This window comes from Diceros bicornis, chromosome 15 (genome assembly GCF_020826845.1).
Source record: "Diceros bicornis minor isolate mBicDic1 chromosome 15, mDicBic1.mat.cur, whole genome shotgun sequence".
NCBI lineage: Eukaryota > Metazoa > Chordata > Mammalia > Perissodactyla > Rhinocerotidae > Diceros > Diceros bicornis.
In genome coordinates, this window is record NC_080754.1 from 52,983,192 (window position 1) to 53,005,091 (window position 21,900).

General features: G+C 38.5%; 1 protein-coding gene across 1 annotated transcript in view; it reads right to left on the bottom strand.

Moving 5' to 3' along the window:
* The window catches only part of LOC131414611 (EGF-like and EMI domain-containing protein 1), a 457,413-nt gene that overhangs the window by 93,255 nt on the left and 342,258 nt on the right, over positions 1-21,900 (bottom strand). The window contains 1 exon segment of the mRNA XM_058555616.1: positions 440-564. Coding sequence (XP_058411599.1) covers positions 440-564 — 125 coding nt within the window.

Consider the following 21,900-nt stretch of genomic DNA (forward strand, 5'->3'; position numbering starts at 1 on the left):
CTTCGGCATACAATCTGTCATATTTTTTGCTGTTATAATCATGAATCCAGTTCTGAGTCTGGTCTGAAAGGAGTGAACACTGTAGCTAGTGATTGTAACAGCTCTGTGGCTCTGTGCTGTACGTGTTGTATATAAGCAATAACTAACAAATTTATACTCTACTGCATATGGCAGAAATGATATGCAATGTAAATATTCACATATTTAGATATTCAAATTTTGCTTGTGAATGTTGATTTCTATATTTCCTTCCCCAACTTTTTTGTCTTTAGTTTTTTCATAGCAAAATATCTTTTTATTCTACCGGATAGAATTGTACTTGAAAACTGTCAACCTTTACAGATATTTTTACAATAGAAAAACCTTTCCTTCCTGCCCCTTCATGGGCAGGTCGATTTTCATTGAAAACAGCTTCAAGCTGGTTCTAATATTTACTCACTTATGCAGGTGCGTTCATCAGCATGGAGGCTGTATCCCGTATCACACTCACAGTGGAAGGCGCCCAGAGTGTTAATACAGCGCTGCTGGCAGCCTCCATTCGCCACCGCACATTCATCGGCATCCAGAGGAGGACGACAGACGGCCAGATTACAATGTCATTCCAATGTCAGCTTTGGAGAAGTGGCACAAGATTTCTTTGATACACAGTATGTGTTATATTGCACAAAGGCGCCGTCTCTGTTGCCACAAATCTTTGCTTGTTTGATCCATTTTGCTCCACAGTGTAAACAAGAAAATGTAGATAGAAACTTTATTGAGCTTTTTGAAGCCCAGCAACGATGAGCATAGGGATTGTCTCACAATTTTCTTTTCTTCATGTACTGGTAAATTACACAGATCCGAGATATACGTATTTCCTTCAGGAAGGAAAACTAGAGAAGAGAATAACAATGAGTTACTCTATCTGGAGCAGCATACACTAGTAGATAAGCACCTATTATCAGTCTGACGCTGCTGAATAAAGCCAAAAATAGAGTTAAGACCTTGAATCTCCCTCACATGTGCTATGGTGGACATCAGAGCAGAGATAGATCAATTCAAATAAAATCATGGTTTGGAGTTCTTAAAAATGTATCAATATATTTGTTCCATTGATTCAGCTTTTTCCTTTTCACTCAGGGTCCCATTTTCTGAAATACTTAACATGTTTATGCGAAAGGTTACTTTAATTTTCGAAAAAATGAAAAGCGGTCAAGACTCATGGTCATTTATGTGTTATGATCACTCAAGGTCATGATAAATTAATATAATATTTACCTTCCTTTAAGAAAGGAAAATCAATTAATCTCTCAGAACCTATACTTTCTTGAACTCTGTGTAATCAGTACTTATGTGTCTAAAATCATGAAAAGCAGACGTCCACAAAAGAGCGGAAAGCTTTTCAGGGAATCAGTGGAGGAAGGGCTTCTAAATTTTCCTGTGTGGGGCATTTTTTTACTTGAAATCTATGTCTTCTGGCAAGTTTCAAAGTAAAAATCAGGCAGAGAGGTCCATATTTAGCATGGGAAAGCACATGTCTCCTGCAGAGAACGTCCGTGACTTCCCATCCCCCAGTCCCAGATAGTATGGCAAGAATTTTGCGTATGAATACTCTTCACTAAAATATGTTACTGTAATAGACAATTAGCTTCACATTGAGTGAGATTAATTCCACAGGTATACTCAACATTGAGAAGGAATATGATTGCAATGCCTCATCATAGGACCTTTTCATGCCAAAACTGCATGATCTGTAATGAATGTCTTGTACTGTAGTAAAAACTAGAAGATTTGACTAGAGCGAAGCAAAAGAGTTTTATTATACTTGGCATTGCTTGTTTTTTATGAAGAAAATAATACATATGAAGAATACATTAGGTCACAAAACAAGTCACACATTTTAAAATTACTAGTTCACTAGACCATACACATTTTACACAATGTAGTATTTTCCTTCTAAAATTAGATGGTCTGGAGTAATTTTTGATATTTTTATAGGAATCTTATTTTAGAGATAAGAACCACTGACTTTTCAAAGTTTCAGAATTTTTATGAAATTTTGTCCGTGATAAACAAACCTCCAAGTCTTTTTCATGTAAGTTAATATCAAATCAGAATTCTCCATTGGTTACTTGTATTTTACGCAGGGCTTTAATATTTATGCTGGCAAAATTTTTATCTTTCTAGCTTTAGGATATTATTCCATAGGGTTGAGATATAATTTTGAATCTTCATTCTGTCAACCTCTGAATTAGATATCCTTCCTAGGTCTTTTACTTCAGACATACAAACAGAACTCTTAATTCCCAAGAGTAATATGTTTTAGATGATAAAATATCAAAAATTGCTATCATCAAAAATTATTATAATATACCATATATATGTATTTAAATACATTCAAAATGTCTTAAAGGATGTGCACAGATAAAAATGATTACTTCTGAGGAGGGAAGAAAGGTATCTAGACTGGGAGGAGTACAGGATGTGTGTGGGAGGGGTGCTGGACAAAGAGATTTTATCCATATCTATAATGTTCTAATTATTTACAAGAAAAAGTTATTCAGGTATTACTTGTGCAATAAAAAGTAATTTTAAAGAAAGAAGTATAAGATGATCATCTCCCTTTGCCCCTACCCATCAAGCTTCAATAATTTCTGACAAAAGAAACGAAGTTAGTGTAAAAAAATATAAGTATTGGGTTTATTCCAAAGATAAGAGTGGACATCGATTTTGAGAATGAGTCTCCTTTCAGTATATTTTACTGTGTTCATATTCTTAATCTGCTCCAGAACTATAATTAAATTATTATAATGTTTTAGAAACACACACACGCAAACAAAAGTAAACCAAACTTCCTCTGTACTTGGAGTTAGATAGTGTTGGGAAAAATATCTTAGTGTTGAAACTCATTAGCCTGTCACCTTGCCTTTCTGAGACTCAGTTTCCTCATATATAAAATGGAATAATAATGACTGCCATATGTACTATGCTATGACTTCTTTTTTCCTTCCCTATTCATGCATAACATTTTAAAATAGATTGCTAATGATTGAGACTATATGTAGAAATTAAACAACAGGTAATTTTGTTACACCAAAGAGTGGAGCTAACAGCGTAAGACCATAAAGTGAGAGTGCATGACAGAAGCAGTGAGCCACAGGGGAATTCAGGGGAGGGAAAATCCACTTGGGCTAGAGTGATAAGGGACTGTTTGAGGTAAAAACTGAGCATTGAGTACGTGGAGAAGAGGGTGGGTAATCTAGAGGTGCTGTGGTTTGAATGTGCATAGTGTCAGAGATTCAGCATTGAGATCTGTCAGGCTAGAGAATAAGGTTGGCCAAAGGAAATAAAGTTGAAAAACAAGTCTAAACTCTCCTTTTAATTAATTTGGATAGCAAGTGTTCCTCTTCTTGATTTACAATACATTACACTTCTGGGCAGGTTGAGACATAACAGACTGTGTTCACACAGTAGCTAAGCAAACTTATTAACAGTCAAAAAAATCAATCATTTATAGAGTGGTACCAAATACCAAGTAATTGGTTTGACTTTCTTTTCGTTTTTGCCTTTTCAGAATACACTGAATTTACTGATTGTTTGGACACCGTATAACTGAGAGGTCGCATATCTGGCAGCACATTAGAATCACTTGGTGGGCATTTAAAAATACCCATGCCTTGTTTCTGCCCTTAAAGAGTCTGATTTAATTGGTCTGGTGGGACTCACACACTTTAAAACCACCCTAAGTGATCCTATTGTGTAGCCAGAGTACCCCTGATGAAGGTAATGCTCTAATCACCTAAGGATCCTGTTAAAATGCAGATGCTGATTCAGGAGATCTGGAGCTGGGGGGCCAAGATTCTGCATTTCTAACTAGATTCAAGGCAATTATGATGCCTGTGGACCATACTCTGTGTAGCAAGAGTGTAGGTAGTCCTCTGTTCAACCACAAATGTCACATGGGTCACAAATGTCATAATTTGGCTCAACTTCTTAGTTGTTTGACCAAAGTAGACCAATTCAGTCCAAATGGATAAATCAACACTTTGACCAAAATACTATATATGTATTTAGTTATTTAACAAAACCTGAAAATAAATCACCAATATTTCCCACAAAATTCACCCAATAATAGTTAATAATGTTAAGACAATTTTAGCACTTGCTTCTGTAAAACATGAAGGACACTTGAGTGCTTTTCTGATGGAATACCTCTGATAAAGGATAAAACCGGGTTAAATTGCCATGATATTATACACTCAAGCTGCAGCTGTCACAAGTGATTTTCTTTTCCATCAAGATTCTGCCCAACAGAATCAAAAACCAGAAATGTCAATATTACATTAAAATGTTATTATCAAGTATACTTCATGTGAAGAAACTGTTTCTCCAAAAATTCTCCGAGTTATATCTTCATGTTAGATGCTTACAAAAAGCCCTGTCTTAGAATTGAAGCTGTAGGACACTGCTGGGAATAATGATAGAGTGATTAGAATTTTTCAGCATTATTGCTGTGATATGGACCAAGGATTTCATGATTTTTATACTATAAAAGAATGTCAAAAGAATCAACTATTTCTGCTATTTTTTTCTTTTTAATGTCCTTTCTCTAAATATTTCTACCATATTTATCCCCAGAACTATTTCCCCAGATGGTGACAGAATATAATAGCTCAAAAGAATTCACATTATTATTAAATATATTTTGCACATAAAAGCTCCTTGAGACAACAATGATCCACTTTTGTTTCCAAACAACCAAAATTGTTTCATATTATTTTTCTTAGACTGTGCAATCAGAGTAAGACAAATTATTTTTCCATTTGCCTTCTAATATACTGTTCTCAGAAACCTGTCTATTGGAAATAAGTGTTCCTAGGTTGCTTTACGTTGGAGATTACATTGTAGAAGTGTTAGGTTTGGAGAAAATATGGAAGGGTATAGTGACGATTTCACTAGATTTTCCATGTGGCTTTATTTTCACTCTGTTCTACTATGCTACTTTCACTTTGATATACTACAGTATATCAAAACTTCTGACTTTTCACTTGTAATTCTGTACCGTCTGGTTGAACGAACTCCTTAAGGTCCAAGATCCCATTGTATTAAGCATTTTCTGGCATAGATCCAATATCCCATAAATGTTCTATGAATGAATGAATGAGTGTGTGGTTTGAGAGTCATCCACAACATTCAGTCTTCTTATCTACCCATATTCATCAATGGGATTTCTTAGACACAGGCTCTGATCCCACTTACGCTCTCTTCATCCTTGTGGAAGACTCTTGATGTTTATTTTTGTCCATTAATAAGTAGCTTTAAAACTCCATGGCACAGAATAATTTCTAAGTTTGCTAATGAACACATTTGAAGTGTGTCTGTAGTGAATATTCACTTATTGCCTGCTTGGGATTCTCCCATTTATCTCCTTCACTCATACTAAACAACTCTAACATTTTCCTTTGGGGAATTTTCTCTCTTTCATTTTAGAGAAGTCATGTAGTTTATATGGGATTGAGGAAAACCACTTCTCTCTCAAATCCGAGATGGACTCTACTTGGTATAATCTTACCTCCATTTGCCACAGAGATTGGACCAGGTAATCTCTTTATTAGCATATGGCCTTCTCAGGAATGAATGAATTAGTTCAGATGTGATCCAATCAACACGAAGCTCAACATATAGGTTGGGAAATCCTGGGACATAGATGCCTTCTCACTTAGGAAATTGTAATCTATGAATGTGAGCCATTCTGCTCCCAAGAATGAAGCTACGCTAAAGATAATGCCAACAAATAGGACAGAATTGAAGGACTCGTAGAGAACAGCAGTTGGAGCCCTGATTTAACTGCGCCAGAAGTCCTCCCTATCTCTAGACTTCTCAGTTAAATGATCCAATAACCCCCTCTTATTGTTGAAGTATTTTGAGTTGCACAATTCTATTGCTTGTAAACAAAATCATCCTAACTGATACATGCATACTATAAAGCCATGGTGCGGGGGAAGTCACCAAGTGCAGCTCAAACTCAGCATACACTTTTCAAAAAGATTTATTATCCTCTAATCAGTAAAATGTTTTAATCTATATTTCATCAAGGATCAGGAAAAGTCATTTAGCTCTTCTTACAGCATTTATTGGAGAAATTATATTCCATTAAAATTCTAATAAATTTGGATATTTGTCACAGTTGTGGTTCATTTTTGTTACAAATATTAAGGGTTTATCAAACTGCTTGTGCAAAGTCGTGGTACATCTGACGGTGCCAGAGAGGTTGAAGATGCCTTCTTAACGGGTTACTCACAATCCCCCCTATTTTTCCTTACCTTCTGCCCTTGATATAAATTTAAAAAAAAAATTTCCAGTTTTGTAGCCCAGATATTCACCCAACGATAAAGGTGGCCTTTCTCAGCAAAAACCACCTAGTTCATAAGGAGGCAAACAGGATATGATGTATATTTTGAAAAGAATGACAGTACAAGGAACAAAGCTCAAAAGACTTGTTATCTTGTGTTCAGGATTGGAAAGTATATGCTTTCATAGAAAATGGAATTTGGTCTGTGTAGAGGAAGGATTAAAGTGAAAAAAGATTATGCTAGAGATGTGGCTGGGGCCTGATCATGGAGGGTCTTTTTCGCCATAAAGAATCATGGCTTTACTTTATAGACAAGGGGCACCAACCAGCAGGGCGAAGAATAGATTAAAGGAGTAGGAGACTGAGGCAGAGACACCAGTAATAACTATTACCAAAATCCAGATGAAAGATGATGAGGACTGACCTAAGATAGTAGCAGTGGAAATAGAGAGATGTGGGCAGATAGAAAAGAGGTTAAGGAGAGAAAATCAATATGACTTGGTTATTAACTGGATGTGACAGAGAAGAAAGAGTCAAGGTTAACTGCCTTGATCAATTTTATGGATGGTTGTGGCATTCACCAAAATAGCACAGGAGGAGGAACATTTGATACTTAGAATAATAGTTCAGTTTTGGACATAAATGACGAGCAAGTGAGATGGGAAGTTGGGGATATCTAGTAGGCAACTGAGTATGAGAACTAAAATCAGGAGAAAAATATGGGCTGATTTTTCAGCTACCATCTGTCTAGCTGCACAAGCCTAAAATTTAGGAGTCATCCTTGACACTTTCCTCTCCTGCACACATATCTGATCTAACACCAAATTTTACTGTATCCAACTTATCTCCTAAAACATCTCAAATCTGCCCACTTCTCATCTCCACTGACACCACTCAAACCCAAATTGCATGGATGGTTGTAATAGCCTCCTAACGCTCCCTCCACATCCACTATTGGATCTTCTAATATCTTCATGTTGTACTACAGTGAGGTTTAAAAAATAAAAATTTTATGAAATCACCCACTCCCTCACTCCTATCACAGCTTTTTTTACCCTTCAATCACTTCTCATTGCTTCCAGAATTAGACTGAACATCAACATGGTCTACACGTCCCTGCATGGTCTGTTCTCTGCTTCCTTCTCTAAATTCAATTTTGCTAATTCTTTTTACCTTACTATGTTTTAGCAGCATTGATCTTCTTTAGGTTCCTTGAAGACTTTGTCCTCCCTTTTATTTCCTCCTCCCCTCCTTTTCCTAGTAAGTATTTATGCATCCTCTAGTGTCCACCCAAGCACCACTACCTCAGGGAGAGCTGTATTTTTTCTTCAAGTCCAGGTCAGATTTATGTGTTCCACTTTCTTAGGACTATCTTCCTTTCCTTTGGAGCAACTAATTCATCTATAGTTCTAGATTTCATATGTGTGATTATTTGTTTGATATCTGTGTTCCCAATTAGTGACTAAGTCTCACGAGAGCAAAATCCCTGTCAGTTTTTGCTCATAACAGTAATCCCAACGTTTGGCACACAGAAGATGCTCTATAAATATCTAGTAAATAAGTAAATTATTGAGGTACAGAGTATTGGGCATCTCCATATAGACAGTAACTCAAGCCACAAGAGTGAGTGATATCACCAAGCAAAAGCATGTAGATTAAGGAGAGAAAGGAATCTAATACTGGACCCTGAGGAATATCAACATTTAGGGCAGGCTGAGGTAGGACACACAAAGCTGAGCAAGAAGGCCATACAGAGAAATACGAGGTAAACTGGGAGAGTCTGGAAACATGGAAGCTGAGGGAGGGTGAGTTTCAAGAAGGAATAAGTAGTCAACACAGGGAAGCCAAGTAGGAACTGGACAGTGCCCGCTGGATTTAGCAAGAAGAATTTCACTGATGACACTGACGAGGAGGAGGATGCCAATAATAACAATCCATTTCACAATTATTGGACATTTACTGTGTGCCATGCACTGGTCTAAACTATTTACCTAAGTTAACGTATTTAATACTTAAAGCAGCCCTGTGAAGCAGATACTGTTATTACCTCTACCTACAAAGGGGAAAGCTGAGACACAAAAACCTGTTTCCATGGAGAAGCTGAGATTGATCCCAGATTGCAGTGGGTTGGGTTAAAAAAGAGGTGCAAGACAAAGAAAGGAAGACAGGGTGTTAAGACATGTATTGTAGTAAGTTTGACTGTTAAGGAGAGGAGGTTGTAATTGGACAGGAGAGTGTGGTAGAGGGAAAGGCTTTTTAAGATGGACAAGGCTTAGATATTTTAAGGTGTTCAAGTTTAAATATTGATAGGAAGGGGCCAATAGATAGGGTTGATTTAAAGATGCAAGAGAAAGAGGGAATTCTAAAATTATTGAGAAGCTCAGATCATATTAGTGCATTCCAAGAGAAGGTTGATGGTGAGAGAAAACTTCCATCGTGGGCCCAGAGCATCCCTACACGTTTTTGCTGGGTATGCCAAGAAGGCAGGGCCCTGATCATTCTTTACCCAAGCTAGCTGCCAGGGCTGTGTTTGCACAGAAAGATGAGTTAATGTCTTCCCCGAGAAAAGGAGCAGGCTTGTTTCCACTAACTATAAAAGTGGTAGATTCCCCAAGCTCAGTGTTTCCCTTGTACAATGCATCCAGTTGCATGTGCAGGCACCCATAACGAGCCCTATGTGTCACTGCTGTGGGATTTGGGGGACATGGGGAATTGATACAAACAAATGAAGCTCTGGCTACCGCTTTTGCCATGAGTAATAAAGTCCTTTGTTTCTGACCCAGGAGTCTCATGTCTCTGTCAGCATCCATGAAACAGTAACAGGGTAACTTGTTAGTGTAAAAGTAGGGTAAAAAATCACAGACCCTGCACGGTTTTTGATAGTTGACAGAATAGAAATCACACACATAATCGTCTATTACTCTGGGTTGGAGAGAACGTGTCCAATGCAGAGTGGAAGAAGCTGAAGAGCCACAGAGGATAGTCCTGTCTTCTCCCTGGTTCCCCTGTGCCCGTTGATTGCTAATAGCCTTGAAATTATTAGTAAAGCATGATACAGGGTAGATCTCTTATTTGCCCAAGCCTGATTTGACAAGCTGATCTTTTGTGTTAGCTCAGAAGGAAGGAAGGAAAAGATATCATGCCAGTGTGCCTTCATGTGACTTTAAAGAACAGCAAGTACACAAATAACCAAAGCAGGCAATCATCAATTTCACTATATTGTTAGCTCCTTGAGGGCAGAGACAGTATGTGTTTTTCTCATCACTATGTTTCCAGTACCTAAGTTGGTACCTGGCTCATAGTATATGCACGATAAATATTTGTTGAAAAATTGAAAAAACAGTGAAAAAATGAGGAATGGATAGTTGAATTTGCAGAGGAAAAGGGTTCAGCAAGAAAGAGGAGTGAGAGAAGGTGGAAAAGAACAGGACAGTGCAGAATCCTGGTAGCCAAGGAGGACAGTCTTTTTAAAAGGGAGTGAACAACAATATCAATGCTGCTGAAAACCAAATAAAATGGGGACTGAAAATAATCTGGTAGATTTGGAAATGATAAGGTCTTTCTGCTACAGTGCAGAATGTGGATAGCAAGTTAGCCTTTTGGGGATGTCTATTTCTTTAAGTTTTTTTCCAAGCCCAGAACAACCTACTCTTTCTTCCTTATTGCAAACAGAGCTGCCAAGGTCATGCTTTCATGGATCTATTATATTGCTGCCTCATCTATAACATGACCCCATATCATCCCTGAGGACCAGTGTGACAAGACTCTGGTAGATTTGATACAATATTGTCAGCACAGTCTGTCTGTGTGAGGAGCAGCAAGCTCCCTGACAAGCACATAAAGCATGCACGCAGAGCTTACTGCAAACACCAATTTGGCAGATACTAATGATATGCAAAATTATTTTTTTACTCCATAGGATCAGGCACCAATGGCAAAGGAAGGTGGGGGAGCCGGTAAAACTGAGCCTGAGCAAAAAATTCATGCGGTTGGTTTTGCTCAGCTAATTTTCTCTACATCAAGTTCAACTCACAGTCCAAATACATTGATTCTCTTCCAGTTTTTTATTTTTATTTTTTTTGGTGAGGAAGATTAGCCCTGAGCTAACATCTGTTGCCAATCCTCCTGTTTTTGCTGAGGAAGACTGGCCCTGGGCTAACATCCGTGCCCATCTTCCTCTACTTTATGTGGGATGCCACCACAGCATGGCTTGACAAGCGGTGCATCTGTCCGCACCCAGGATCTGAACTCTGAACCCTGGGCCACCAAAGCGCAGCGTGTGAACTTAACCACTACGCCACTGGGCTGGCCCCCTCTTCCAGTTTTTAAGGAAGAGCCAAACCCTCCATGGGCTAAGAGCTACAGAAGTTTTTTCCAGGAGTGGATAAGGCATTCACCCTGGGCATCTGGTGAGAGAAACAGAAATCTTGAACCAGTCACAGTTCACTCCATAGGAGAGTGCACTGTATCATCCTCTGAGAGATTTTAATCTTTTGGACAGTGACTGCTTCTGCTTCTCCTTTTTCCCTAACAACAAAGTTTCTAACAAAACTCTCGAATTTCGATGGTGCTTAGTAAGTGTTTCCTAAACGACTGGTGAATGGAGGCACATACAGAGAGGGACAAGAGGGGCCACAAGGATGGGAAGACCAACATAGGGCTTGGAAATAGGAGGCAGATAATGAATAATGGTAGTCTGGCCAACTGCCTGCTTGATTGAGATAATTGGGTTGATTTAGAAATTACTCAAAGACCCTTTTGAAGACTGTTGAATACCTAACTCTAAGGATCTCAAATGGGGAGAGGTACCTAGAGCTTTGGATATGCTAGAGGTCACCGCTCGAAAGGTGCATCTTTTCCCAGGTGCTGTGATATAGGACAGAGTACATACTGGGGTTCTGTTGATAGATAGATAGATAGATAGATAGATAGATAGATAGATAGATAGACTCCACGCCCAACTGATTATTGATTCCCATTGATTATACGAGTCAATAGGAAAGCTCTCCTGGGAAAGTGAATGCGAGGCTAGCATTCTCATCTCAGGGTGGCTTGTTTTGATTAGCTTTATTTCCACGTATCAGATTCAAGGAAAGAATAAGATCTCTTACGGAAGTGAGAGAGGGAGAGAGAGGCAAGTTGGGGCAGCCAGCAGAGAAACTAGGAGTGTGGCTGATATGGGGCTTGGACAGCTCAAGGTCACTGGGCAGCTGGGGGAGCAGGATGATGATCCAGGAGCTAGGAATTAAGACTCAGAAAAGGAGCTCAGAAACCAACCTCTCTCCTTTCCATTACCTCTGATTAACCCTATCCCCTTTTAGTTGACTTCCTCTCCACATTTCAACCTAAATGGTCAAAATTGCTAAAATGAATTGGCTTTTTTATAACATCAGAAACCTCACAATTTATACCATGCATTGGAGTTTGCTAGAACCTGTAATAATGATGAATTGATATTCTGACTTTGGAGGGCTCTAGGAATGATTTTATCTGCACAGAACTTTCTTCCTCCTCTCTTTTTCCTGATTACAGAGCTCCCCTCTTGTGGGCTGGGACAGAGTGAGGGCTGTGGTCACCCCTCTGCCCCATGATCATGACCAAACCATAGGGTGGGCACAGGACCCTGGCTGAGACAACCTGAGAACTCCATCTCCACAGCCACAACGGTTAGATCAAGGAAGGGCAAGTGACCCAAGCCAGATGAAACAGAATCTTACCAAGGACTTTTGCTCAAGCCACTAGGAAAGAAGCACTATCTTTTCTGTAGGATGCTTAAATTTGCTCATTATTTATATGAGGAAGGCTTGAGTTTGCTTTACATTTTTGCAAATAGAGTTAAATTGTGTGTCACTTCTAAGTCACCTCTATTTCTTTTCTAGTAAAAATTTTTGTTAATATGCTAGCAATAACTGATTTATCCAATTGTAGAATTTGAAAGGACCTTAAAAAATAAACTAGTCCAAACTTCTACACATGTACGAGTCCCTTCTTCAACATTTTTAACAAATGGCTATTCAGACTCTGATGACACATTTCCAACTGTACAGAGCTCACTGTTTTATCCTTCTAATGTCCTCCTCCTCCTCCTCCTCCTTCTTTTTCTCCTCCCCCTTGTCATTTTTTATTTATGTAACATAACAATATTACGAAACATTTGGAAGGGAAAAAATCAGTAATTATGCATTTTTTCCATCAAAGAAAGTTATTTTAAAAGATAAAACAGATTATAAACAAAATTGTACAAATAAAACAATGTAACATTTTGCTACTTTATTTATTTAGTAAAATTGGTACCTTTCTTTAATTTGCTTTATTGCTTTTGAGAATAAACATTTTATGTTTGTAAGTTATACTTCTTTTTTGGCAAAATATCTATTTATGTTTTTCACCCATTATTAAATTACATTCTCTTAGTCTCTCTCTGCCCCTTTCCTTGTCTGATGTTTACCAAAACAAATACTATTTATCATAAAGTATCACATGAAAAAAAGAATCTTTTAAAATAATTTTTTTTCTCTTTGCTAACAGCTTTCAATCAAACTTTCAAGAAAGATCAATTTAATTTAAAGTGCACCTCTAGACTATCCAGGATTTAAGCATTGAATTAGAAATCCATTAAAATAATTGTATTCCCTTTTAATGTAGTCACTTAACCTGTAGTTAAATGTGATTTCTATTATTATGAAATAGCTCATATATAATCTGATGTTATTTGCTTAAAATTATCTCAGAAATGTTAGCACTTGTAAATTAAGTATAAATGTGTTGAATTCAAACCCTAAAGTTACTGTTTACAAAAATTGGTGCACTGATTACATTTAAAAGCCCCAAGTAGAACAAAACAATATTCCCTTTTCTCATTTCTTTCTTTAATTGCAGCCAAATAAACTAGAACTGAGAGAATATAATTTAAGGATCTTTCCTTTTCACAATTTTAGAATCATCTAAAAAGACTTTTTTCCCCAGAACTTATTTCCTAGGGAATTACTTATTGATGACTTGATATATCGTATGTATAGCAAAGCAAATGAATAAAATTAAACATAAAAAAAAAACAGTGATGTGGCCTATGACTGGCCTTTGTTTCTAGACCAAAGCATTGAACCTTTTTGTTTTTTCAAAGTTTCAACACCTAAGACCTAGACTATTTCCCAATCCGACTCCACACTTCCATTTGCTTATTACCCCACTTCTCTTGACTACTTCTCTTTTCTTGCACTGTGGCTCCAGACTCTCTCTAACAAATCCTCATTCCTCAAGGCTTCCTGTACCTCTCTCCACCCAACCAGGATATCATGCTGTCCCCAATGGCTCTCCAGAATCCTTTTCCCTTCTTTCCATCTTGTGTCTATTGTGCCAATTCTGAATGACACTCACCATCCACCAGGGCCAACTTCTCCATTAGGCACAGTGCCTAGAATCCACAATACTTTTAGAGGCCCACATAAATGTTTTAATATCTTAACCTTTTAGGTTGAAGAAGATAGTTTAATACCTGATATTAAAATATTCATCTTTCTATCATTGCAATCATAAAATATACATTTCAATTTTTTTATGGATAAAAGAGCCCATTAAGGCAAAAATGCCTAGGGTCCATGAAAATCATAATGTTGCCCTGCCATCCACTTACTCCACTTTACCTCCAAAGACAGTAACCAGGATAGCACTATCGAAGGAATTCTCACAACTCATTCAGCTCATGTTGATTCCCTATTGATTTCTATGGTGACTATTCTAAGCTCCTTATGACACACACACAAACACACACACACATTCAGAGACAGCTTCAAGGGCATGTGACTAGCACAATGGCACAGGGCTCTGGGCTCAGAAGGGCCCCATGCTTAGGGTTTAATATTCTATGTTCACCCTCTTGAAATATCTAATAATTTTATCTTGGCATTTGTGTTTTGCAAGTGAAGTAAGTGAAGTCAGGTGGGACAATGGAGCACGAACCAGGCACTCAGAGTCTCAGCTCACAACATTTCCCTCCCTACCACCCTCCTCTCTGGGATGGTTCTTCTAGGCTACCCAACATCCCTTTACCCAGTGACCACTGCTGCTCTTTGTTGCCCCACTCTGCGGGGGCCTGAGCATGAGTTGGGAGAGGGTCAGGGTTTGGTAAAGAGTCTTCATGGTTTCTCGGTAGGTTATAGCAGCTGCTGGCCCCACTCCAGGCTGGCAGCGCCACAGCACATTAGGAAGGTGACTTTGCAGGGGATCCCATTCAGCCCTGATCCAGTACTGAGTAAGTCCAAGAGCAGAGAACCCTTGGGGTTTGTCCATCCTTTGTGGGTAGGGGGGTGAGCTGGCAGGAAGGAGAGATTGACTTTCCTGCCCCCAGCCAGGGCACTGTGAGCGCTCAGGCACGCACGTGCTGAGTTGCAAGGCGGGACCACCAGGCATTTGTGCGTATTTGCATTTCCCCAATGTCCCCCATGCCCCAGGAGCTCAATAGCAAATAAAAAATGCCATGACAAGATGAGGAAGAGAGACCATTACAGAAAACTAGAAGTTTTATATGTTAGTACCTATAACAACACTTTTTTTCTGCTTTTGAACAAAGGCCACACTTTTTCATTTTGCACTGGACCTTGGGAATTATGTAGGTTGCCCTGCACACACTTCCCAGGTTCCAAGAGCTGCTTCCCTCTGATCTTATCAAGAACCTTGAGCTAGCCGATAAGAACTCCTTTGACTTTTCTCTTTCTATCACAAAATACCTCCTATTTCCATTCCTCTTTCTCTTTTTCCTATGGGTTCTAAAGTCAATTCCTGTACTTCATGCCCTCAATCCAATTCCATTTCCATCCTTCATGCTTCATAACATCAGTTATTCCCTTCAGCTTAACTTTTCCTCTTACCTTTGCCATTGGTTATTTTTCCTTGTGTCTTCCATTTTCCAATTCCTCTCCCCACCATTCTGCTACCCCTCCAACTCCAAAAGCCAGTGGTCCAACGGTTACTGTCTCTGCTTCATTGTTACCCCCTCCTTTGGCAGTTAAGCGATCTCACTCATCAAACTGCTAAAACTGCGTGGTCAAAGGTTACCTGATGTTGCCTAATAGCCAAAGAAAACAGTATGTCATGGCCCTAATACTTTGGACCTTTCTGTAGATGTCTCGGGTATTAACAACCTCTCTTAGTTCTCTCTCCTGGCTTGGATTCACTGTCCTGGCACTTTAATGACTCTCCCTCACTTCCCTGGCTACTTCTTCCCAGTCCTGGGCATTTTCTATTCTCCATCCTATCACTCGTCAATGGAAGTTTAACAGAATTCTCAGCAAAGATCTTCACATGTCTGAAGTTGGCACATTCCATTTTCTAGGCCCATAAGTAATGCACATTTTTGAGGGTGGAGACTGGAATTCTCCATTGCGATTACCATTGCCTTTTTTTAAAAATAATTTCTTTGGTGTACTCTTTTATTTGTATTCTTTTATTTAAGGAGAAGTCCTTCAGGAATCACAAAACCAGTGAGATAACTCAATGCAGATACCTTAGACTGAGATATGAAATGTACAAAGTAGATGTGTTGGCAAGACTGTACTTCTGCTATTCCATCAAAAATATATACACATCCCTTATGTCAAACAGTTTTATGACTTGACATCTGAAAGTTATTGGTTATTTGCTGAATGTTATTAGTATATAGGTAATTTCCAAAATTTTCAGTGTGTCCCTGATGCCTAGAGGATGGAGTGCAAACTCCTGACATCTGACGCCAGGTCAACTCTTCTCTAGCTGTGACCATGTTTTGAGAGGTTCTGGGGATTCAATCGGAGACGTAAAAGAAACTTTCCACTCCAAACAAATGGACTGAAGGTATAATTTATTATACAGAGGAGAGTAAAGGTGACAGTCCACAAACAGATCCGAATAGGTCAAATAATAAGAGGGAAAAACACCAGCTGGATCAGAAAGGGAAACACCAGATCGACTGAGATAGCAGTAGATTTGAATAGGTCATATAATAAGAGGGAAAAACATCAGATCGATTGGAAAGGGAAACACCAAATCGACTGAAGGGAAATGACACAAATCAACCGGAAAGAGAAACACCAGGTTGACCGAAAAGAAAACACATCACATCGGTTACTTACAACATCCACGCCCCACTGCCGGGGAGAGTCCCTTCAATTGACATGGCTGGGTGGGAATCTGAACATCAGAGGTCCTGGACAGGGCGTCCCCTCCACAGGTGAGACTCTCACCAGGCCTCAATTTCCAGAAGCTTATATAGCATCAGTAGTTTCCAGAGTAAGCAGCTACAGAGTTTGCAGAGCAAGCATTCAGTGTTTCCATACACAAATGGTTATTAGTGGCGTACGTGCACTGAGCCTCCTGGCTATCATGCCAGCCCGGCAGTTGTGTACGTGCATTGTTTTCCCTGGTTATCATCTCAGCCCGGCACAGATGTCCAGTCTGCCCCGAGCTACAACGCCCAAAGAACCTTGAAATGTTACAAATTGCAACTATCTCCATGGGAGAAAGGCCAGTTCCCGGGAAAAAGGCCAGTTGCCACCACACAGAAAGCAGCTTTATATTTCTTTGTGTGCTGGTGGCTGTAGGTCAATGGAACGGCCAAACATGGCTATACTCATGTAAAGACAGACCCTCCTTTCTAGACTTACATCTCATTACTTTATTTTATGTACTCAAGGCCCTAACCAAGCTGCGGCACTCATTATTGTAAAGGCTTTTGCTAACTTCATGCCCTGGCTTATTCCAATCCCTGAACCAGGAGTGATCTCCTCTTTCCACAGGTTGAAATTCTACCAGCCTGCAGGTCCCAGCTGAAATTTCTCACCTTTCATAAAGACTTCCTTGGTTCCTCCAACTGCAAGTGATTTAATTCCCAGGAAAACTCCTACAGCATCTTTTCTTTTTCTTTTTTTTTTTTTTTAAAGATTTTATTTATTTATTTTTTTCCCCCAAAGCCCCAGCAGATAGTTGTATGTCATAGCTGCACATCCCTCTAGTTGCTGTATGTGGGATGCGGCCTCAGCATGGCCGGAGAAGCGGTGCGTCGGTGCATGCCAGGGATCCGAACCCGGGCCGCCAGCAGCGGAGCGCATGCACTTAACCACTAAGCCACTGGGCCGGCCCTACAGCATCTTTTCTATCCTTCTCTCTTACAAACATTCTACCTTGCCTTATAGTTATTTGTAAATGCTTTTGTATTCTCCTCCACTAAAATATAAGCTCATTAAGGGTAGGAAACACGGATAATTATTTTTATAGTTATCATTTGTATTAATCAATTATAAAGTAATTTAGCATTCATTTAATTCCTGTGATATCAGTGAAAAATATATTATTAGCCCCATTTGAGATATATTTTGAAACTGAAGCTGAGTTAGGTTAACTAATTTGGCCAGTGTGACAGCATCTAAATGGCAAAGCCAGGATTCAAACCCATAGTTTTTGAAGCTAAATCTAGAGCTCTTTCTTCATACTATGCTGTCTACAATCATTTTTATGTGGTCTAAAGGTGAACAACCCCTGGCACTTAGCATAATATCTTGGGCTAGTAGATAGCCAAGAGAGATTTATTAATTACATAAATGAATTATAATATGCATAAATATAAACAAAAGTAATCACAGAGAAACAAGATAACTTGCTTAACATAAAGGAGATCTAATAAAATAATTCTCTTACCAAGAGACAAATCATCAATTCAAAAGAGTCGGTGGTGCCAAGAATATAGTTGAATATAGAATGTGAGAAATACTCCAACAAATCTCACAGAATGGAAATAGAGTTAAGTCATTCATTTCAGAGGGTGGATCTGATTCAAAAAGGGAGAACTCTGTTTACACCTGATGTGACAGTGGAAACCACATTTCCAGGTTTATCATTTAAGAGTTTCTGACTGCAAGCACAGAAAACATAGATGAGGTTCTTAGTGAGAATTGAACAAGGAAGAGAAATTTGCAGCGGCTGAAGTGCGTTAGTAAAGAAAACATGCGTTCTGGCCCCCATGATCTTTCTTCCAGTAGTGTTCAGAGCGTGATTTTGTGGATTTATAAAGGCAGCACACATGAAAGAGATGGAAAAGTACAGGCTAGTAACATTCAAAGGAAGCAAAAGCTGTCTGGATTCAGGCTGATAACACAGAATTTGTCTAGGGACGGATTCTCTTGACGTTCGCACTTGATGCTCAAGGGGCTGTACCAAGAATTATCAGCTATAAGAAGGCACTCTAATTTAGCTTATGAAGCAGTTATTGCTCTGGTTGAATGGAAATTGATTAGAAATTGGAAGAATGTGCTGTAGTAGGTCAAATTTTTATAATGCACGTTTCAAAAACGGGAAGTTTAACCAAAAATACAAACTTTATTTAGAGGTAGACTTTAATTTATAGAATTGCACCTATTTCCGAAGAACCTGGCATTTGCTATTACATATTACATAATATTGTAGAGGAACTTACATTCTCAGAAATGAGAAAAGCACAGAAGAGGTTGCTTCAGAGAAAAGGAACATACGGAAGAGAAGGATTTAAACGTACCGTTAAAAATATAATAGAGGATTGATTTTACAATTAATATCCTAGTCTTAAGAAATATCTAAATAAGAATGTAATATTTAAAGTTTTGCAAAATTTAAGTATCAAAAATGGAGAAAAAAGGGGCCAGCCTGGTGGTGTAGTGGTTAAGTCCATGCTCTCTGCTTCAGCAACCCAGGGTTCATGGGTTCTGATCCCAGGTGCAGACCTATGCACTGCTCATGCTGTGGTGGCGTCCCACATATAAAAAAGAGGAGGACTGGCACAGATGTTAGCTCAGGGACAATTTTCCTCGAACAAAAGGAGGAAGATTGGCAACCAATGCAAGCTCAGGGCCAATCTTCCTCACCAAAAATCAAAGGAGAAAAAAGTGATATTGCTTTGATCTTAGAAGGGAATAAATAAAAAAATACAAAATTATCTACCTATTTAATAAAATAAATGAATGCAATAAATCAAAGATATCTTCAAAGAACACTTATTTACATGCTTTAAACTGGTTAGGTAAAAATGGTAAATCAACCCTATGGAATACTATGCAATAGATTTAAAATAACAAGGTCTACTTAAATGTGCTGGCATGAAAGTATGTCTATGTCAGAATGCTAAGAGAGAGAGGGAGACAGAGACAGAGAAAGAGAAAAGTACCTGAACAATATATATGACACAATATGGAGGTATACATATATATATGCATATACATGCACACACATTTAGGCAAATGTTTAGGATCTATGAATTCATACACAGATATATTTATACAGACACATATATGTATATGTTTTTGTAAATGCTTAGAAGAGGACCACTAAGGATGCACACAGAACTGACACCAGTGGTTAAGTCTAGGTAAAGGGAAGGGTAAATGCAAAGGGTAGGAGATTACTAAGGAGAGAATTTCACTTTCTCTTTATTATTTATACATATTATAATGAGAAGGAATCACTTCTATATTTCTTAAATTACATGCATTATGTCTCCAAAACTGGTAACTGAAATCACCAATGTCACCTGGCTGCTAATCTCTATTTATCAGACAGCGAACATATTCCATATTCTATATATCACATCTCAGCTACAACCATGCCTTCCCTGGGGTTTCCTTTAACTTCCTCAGTAACTGGAGATGTAACTTACAAGCATGACCTATTCCCCGCATTTCAAAATCTGAACTTAAGGAAAGAACATCAATATTTACCACATAAGATTTTTCAAATTTTTGATATAATCAGAGAACAAATGCTCTTTTTTTCAAGTTTTAATGTATTCCCAAGTAACTGCTACAAACAATAATAGAGTAAGTTACATCTGATCATTACAAAATAGATAAGTTTTTCAGGGGGTGACTCTTCACTACCCTTATTAAGGTTTTACCCACAAGTTTTATAGAAAATAAAAAGACCAGAAAGAACCATCACATGTAATTCAAAACTGATTCCTGTTCCTCCACTTTGTCTTGTACGTCTGAATCACATCTGATAGTTGGCTAGCTGAACATTCTTTTAGCTATTCCACAGACAATAATTATCCTTCCTTCTATTCTAAATCTTTTATGCAAACCATATGGCACATTTATAAATCTTGCAGGCTCTAATTAAAAGTGTCCATTCAAATTAAACAAGGTCAAAAGAGAAACTATATTGGGATCTACCAAATATTTTTAGTGGAACTATATGTAGAGGACAGTGTAACAGTTAAATCTATCTGCAATCTTCATGTAGATTATAATACACAAAAGCTCAGAAAAGAAAGCATCTCACTGGTTGGTCTTCTAAATATGCAAAGAAAGCTAAAATGTCAGGGAAGCAAAGAGGTAGGAAAAGAAAGCAGCATCTGCTCGATGATTTTGTGTGCCAGGGCTGTGAACAGCTTCATGTAGACTCAGCGAACATGTCCAACTCTGCTTGTGGTGAACTAGTGTAGGGGACGCTATGATATGCCACTCGGATCCCCTTTAGGAATGAAGGACTCATACTGCAGGTGCCAGGAGTACTGCCAATATACAGCCTTCAGCTGTCATCCTTCTTCGGGAACTGCCTCTGCTGAAGACAGCCTCTTTATACAAGGAGATGTCTCCTTCTCGGGGCCGCCTACATCCAATGACTGGTGCACGCAGAGCAGAAAAGTCCAGCCCCTGGCCCCAAGTCAGCACAACTCTGAAGGGCCATCTCAGCTTCAGAACTTCCCATGAGATCCGCCGAAGTTTTGGGGTGACTGCATCACACCCAATTTTCTCCTTCTGTCCATTCCTGTTTCGCTCCCTTCCTTTCTACAGTTGCTGATTCTAAGGGCACCCCCTAAAATAATTCTTGCACATTAATCTCCACCTCAGAGTCTGCTTCCTGGGAGCCCATCGTGTGACAAATAGTTTATAAATCAGGCTAGAAACCAAATTTGAAACAGAATAATTCACAAGAAAAAACATTTCAAAAAAAGATGGTCAAATGTTAATGTTGGAAATAATTTTTATTTTCATATTTCTGTGGACATCTAGCATATTTCTGAACATGTAACATATTTCTCTGAAACAACACTTTACTACTAGTTTTTAAGAAGGAGTCTATTGGGGGAAACTACTGAATTTTCTCTGTGAGTAAGGCCTTCATGAGGTGAAAGCAAAATATATTTATAATAGAGACAAAAGTGTAATGAGAAATAGATGTTTATTGAATTCGAGTAAAATTATCCATATTTTACAAAAGTGCTAAGGTCATTAAGGTGGAATCCTGTACTCAGGGACTTGGACAAGCCCCACAGGCATTGCAACTGAAGACAAAACTTAGTAAAAGGGGGACAAATTCTTAACCAAGAAGTACGTAAAACAACATCTAGAAAAGGTTATTGTTAGGAGACAAAGTTAAGAAACACTAAAAACCGTAGATTATTTTGATGTGTTTTTTTGAAATAATAACGGCAGATAAATTCCTGGTTAACGGAATCAATAAACATATTTATTACCAATAATGTTGTGTGAGTTTACATGGAAGACACAAAACATTAACACTTAGCCCCCATCATCAAGAAACTTAAAACGTAGTTTATCAAAACTTCC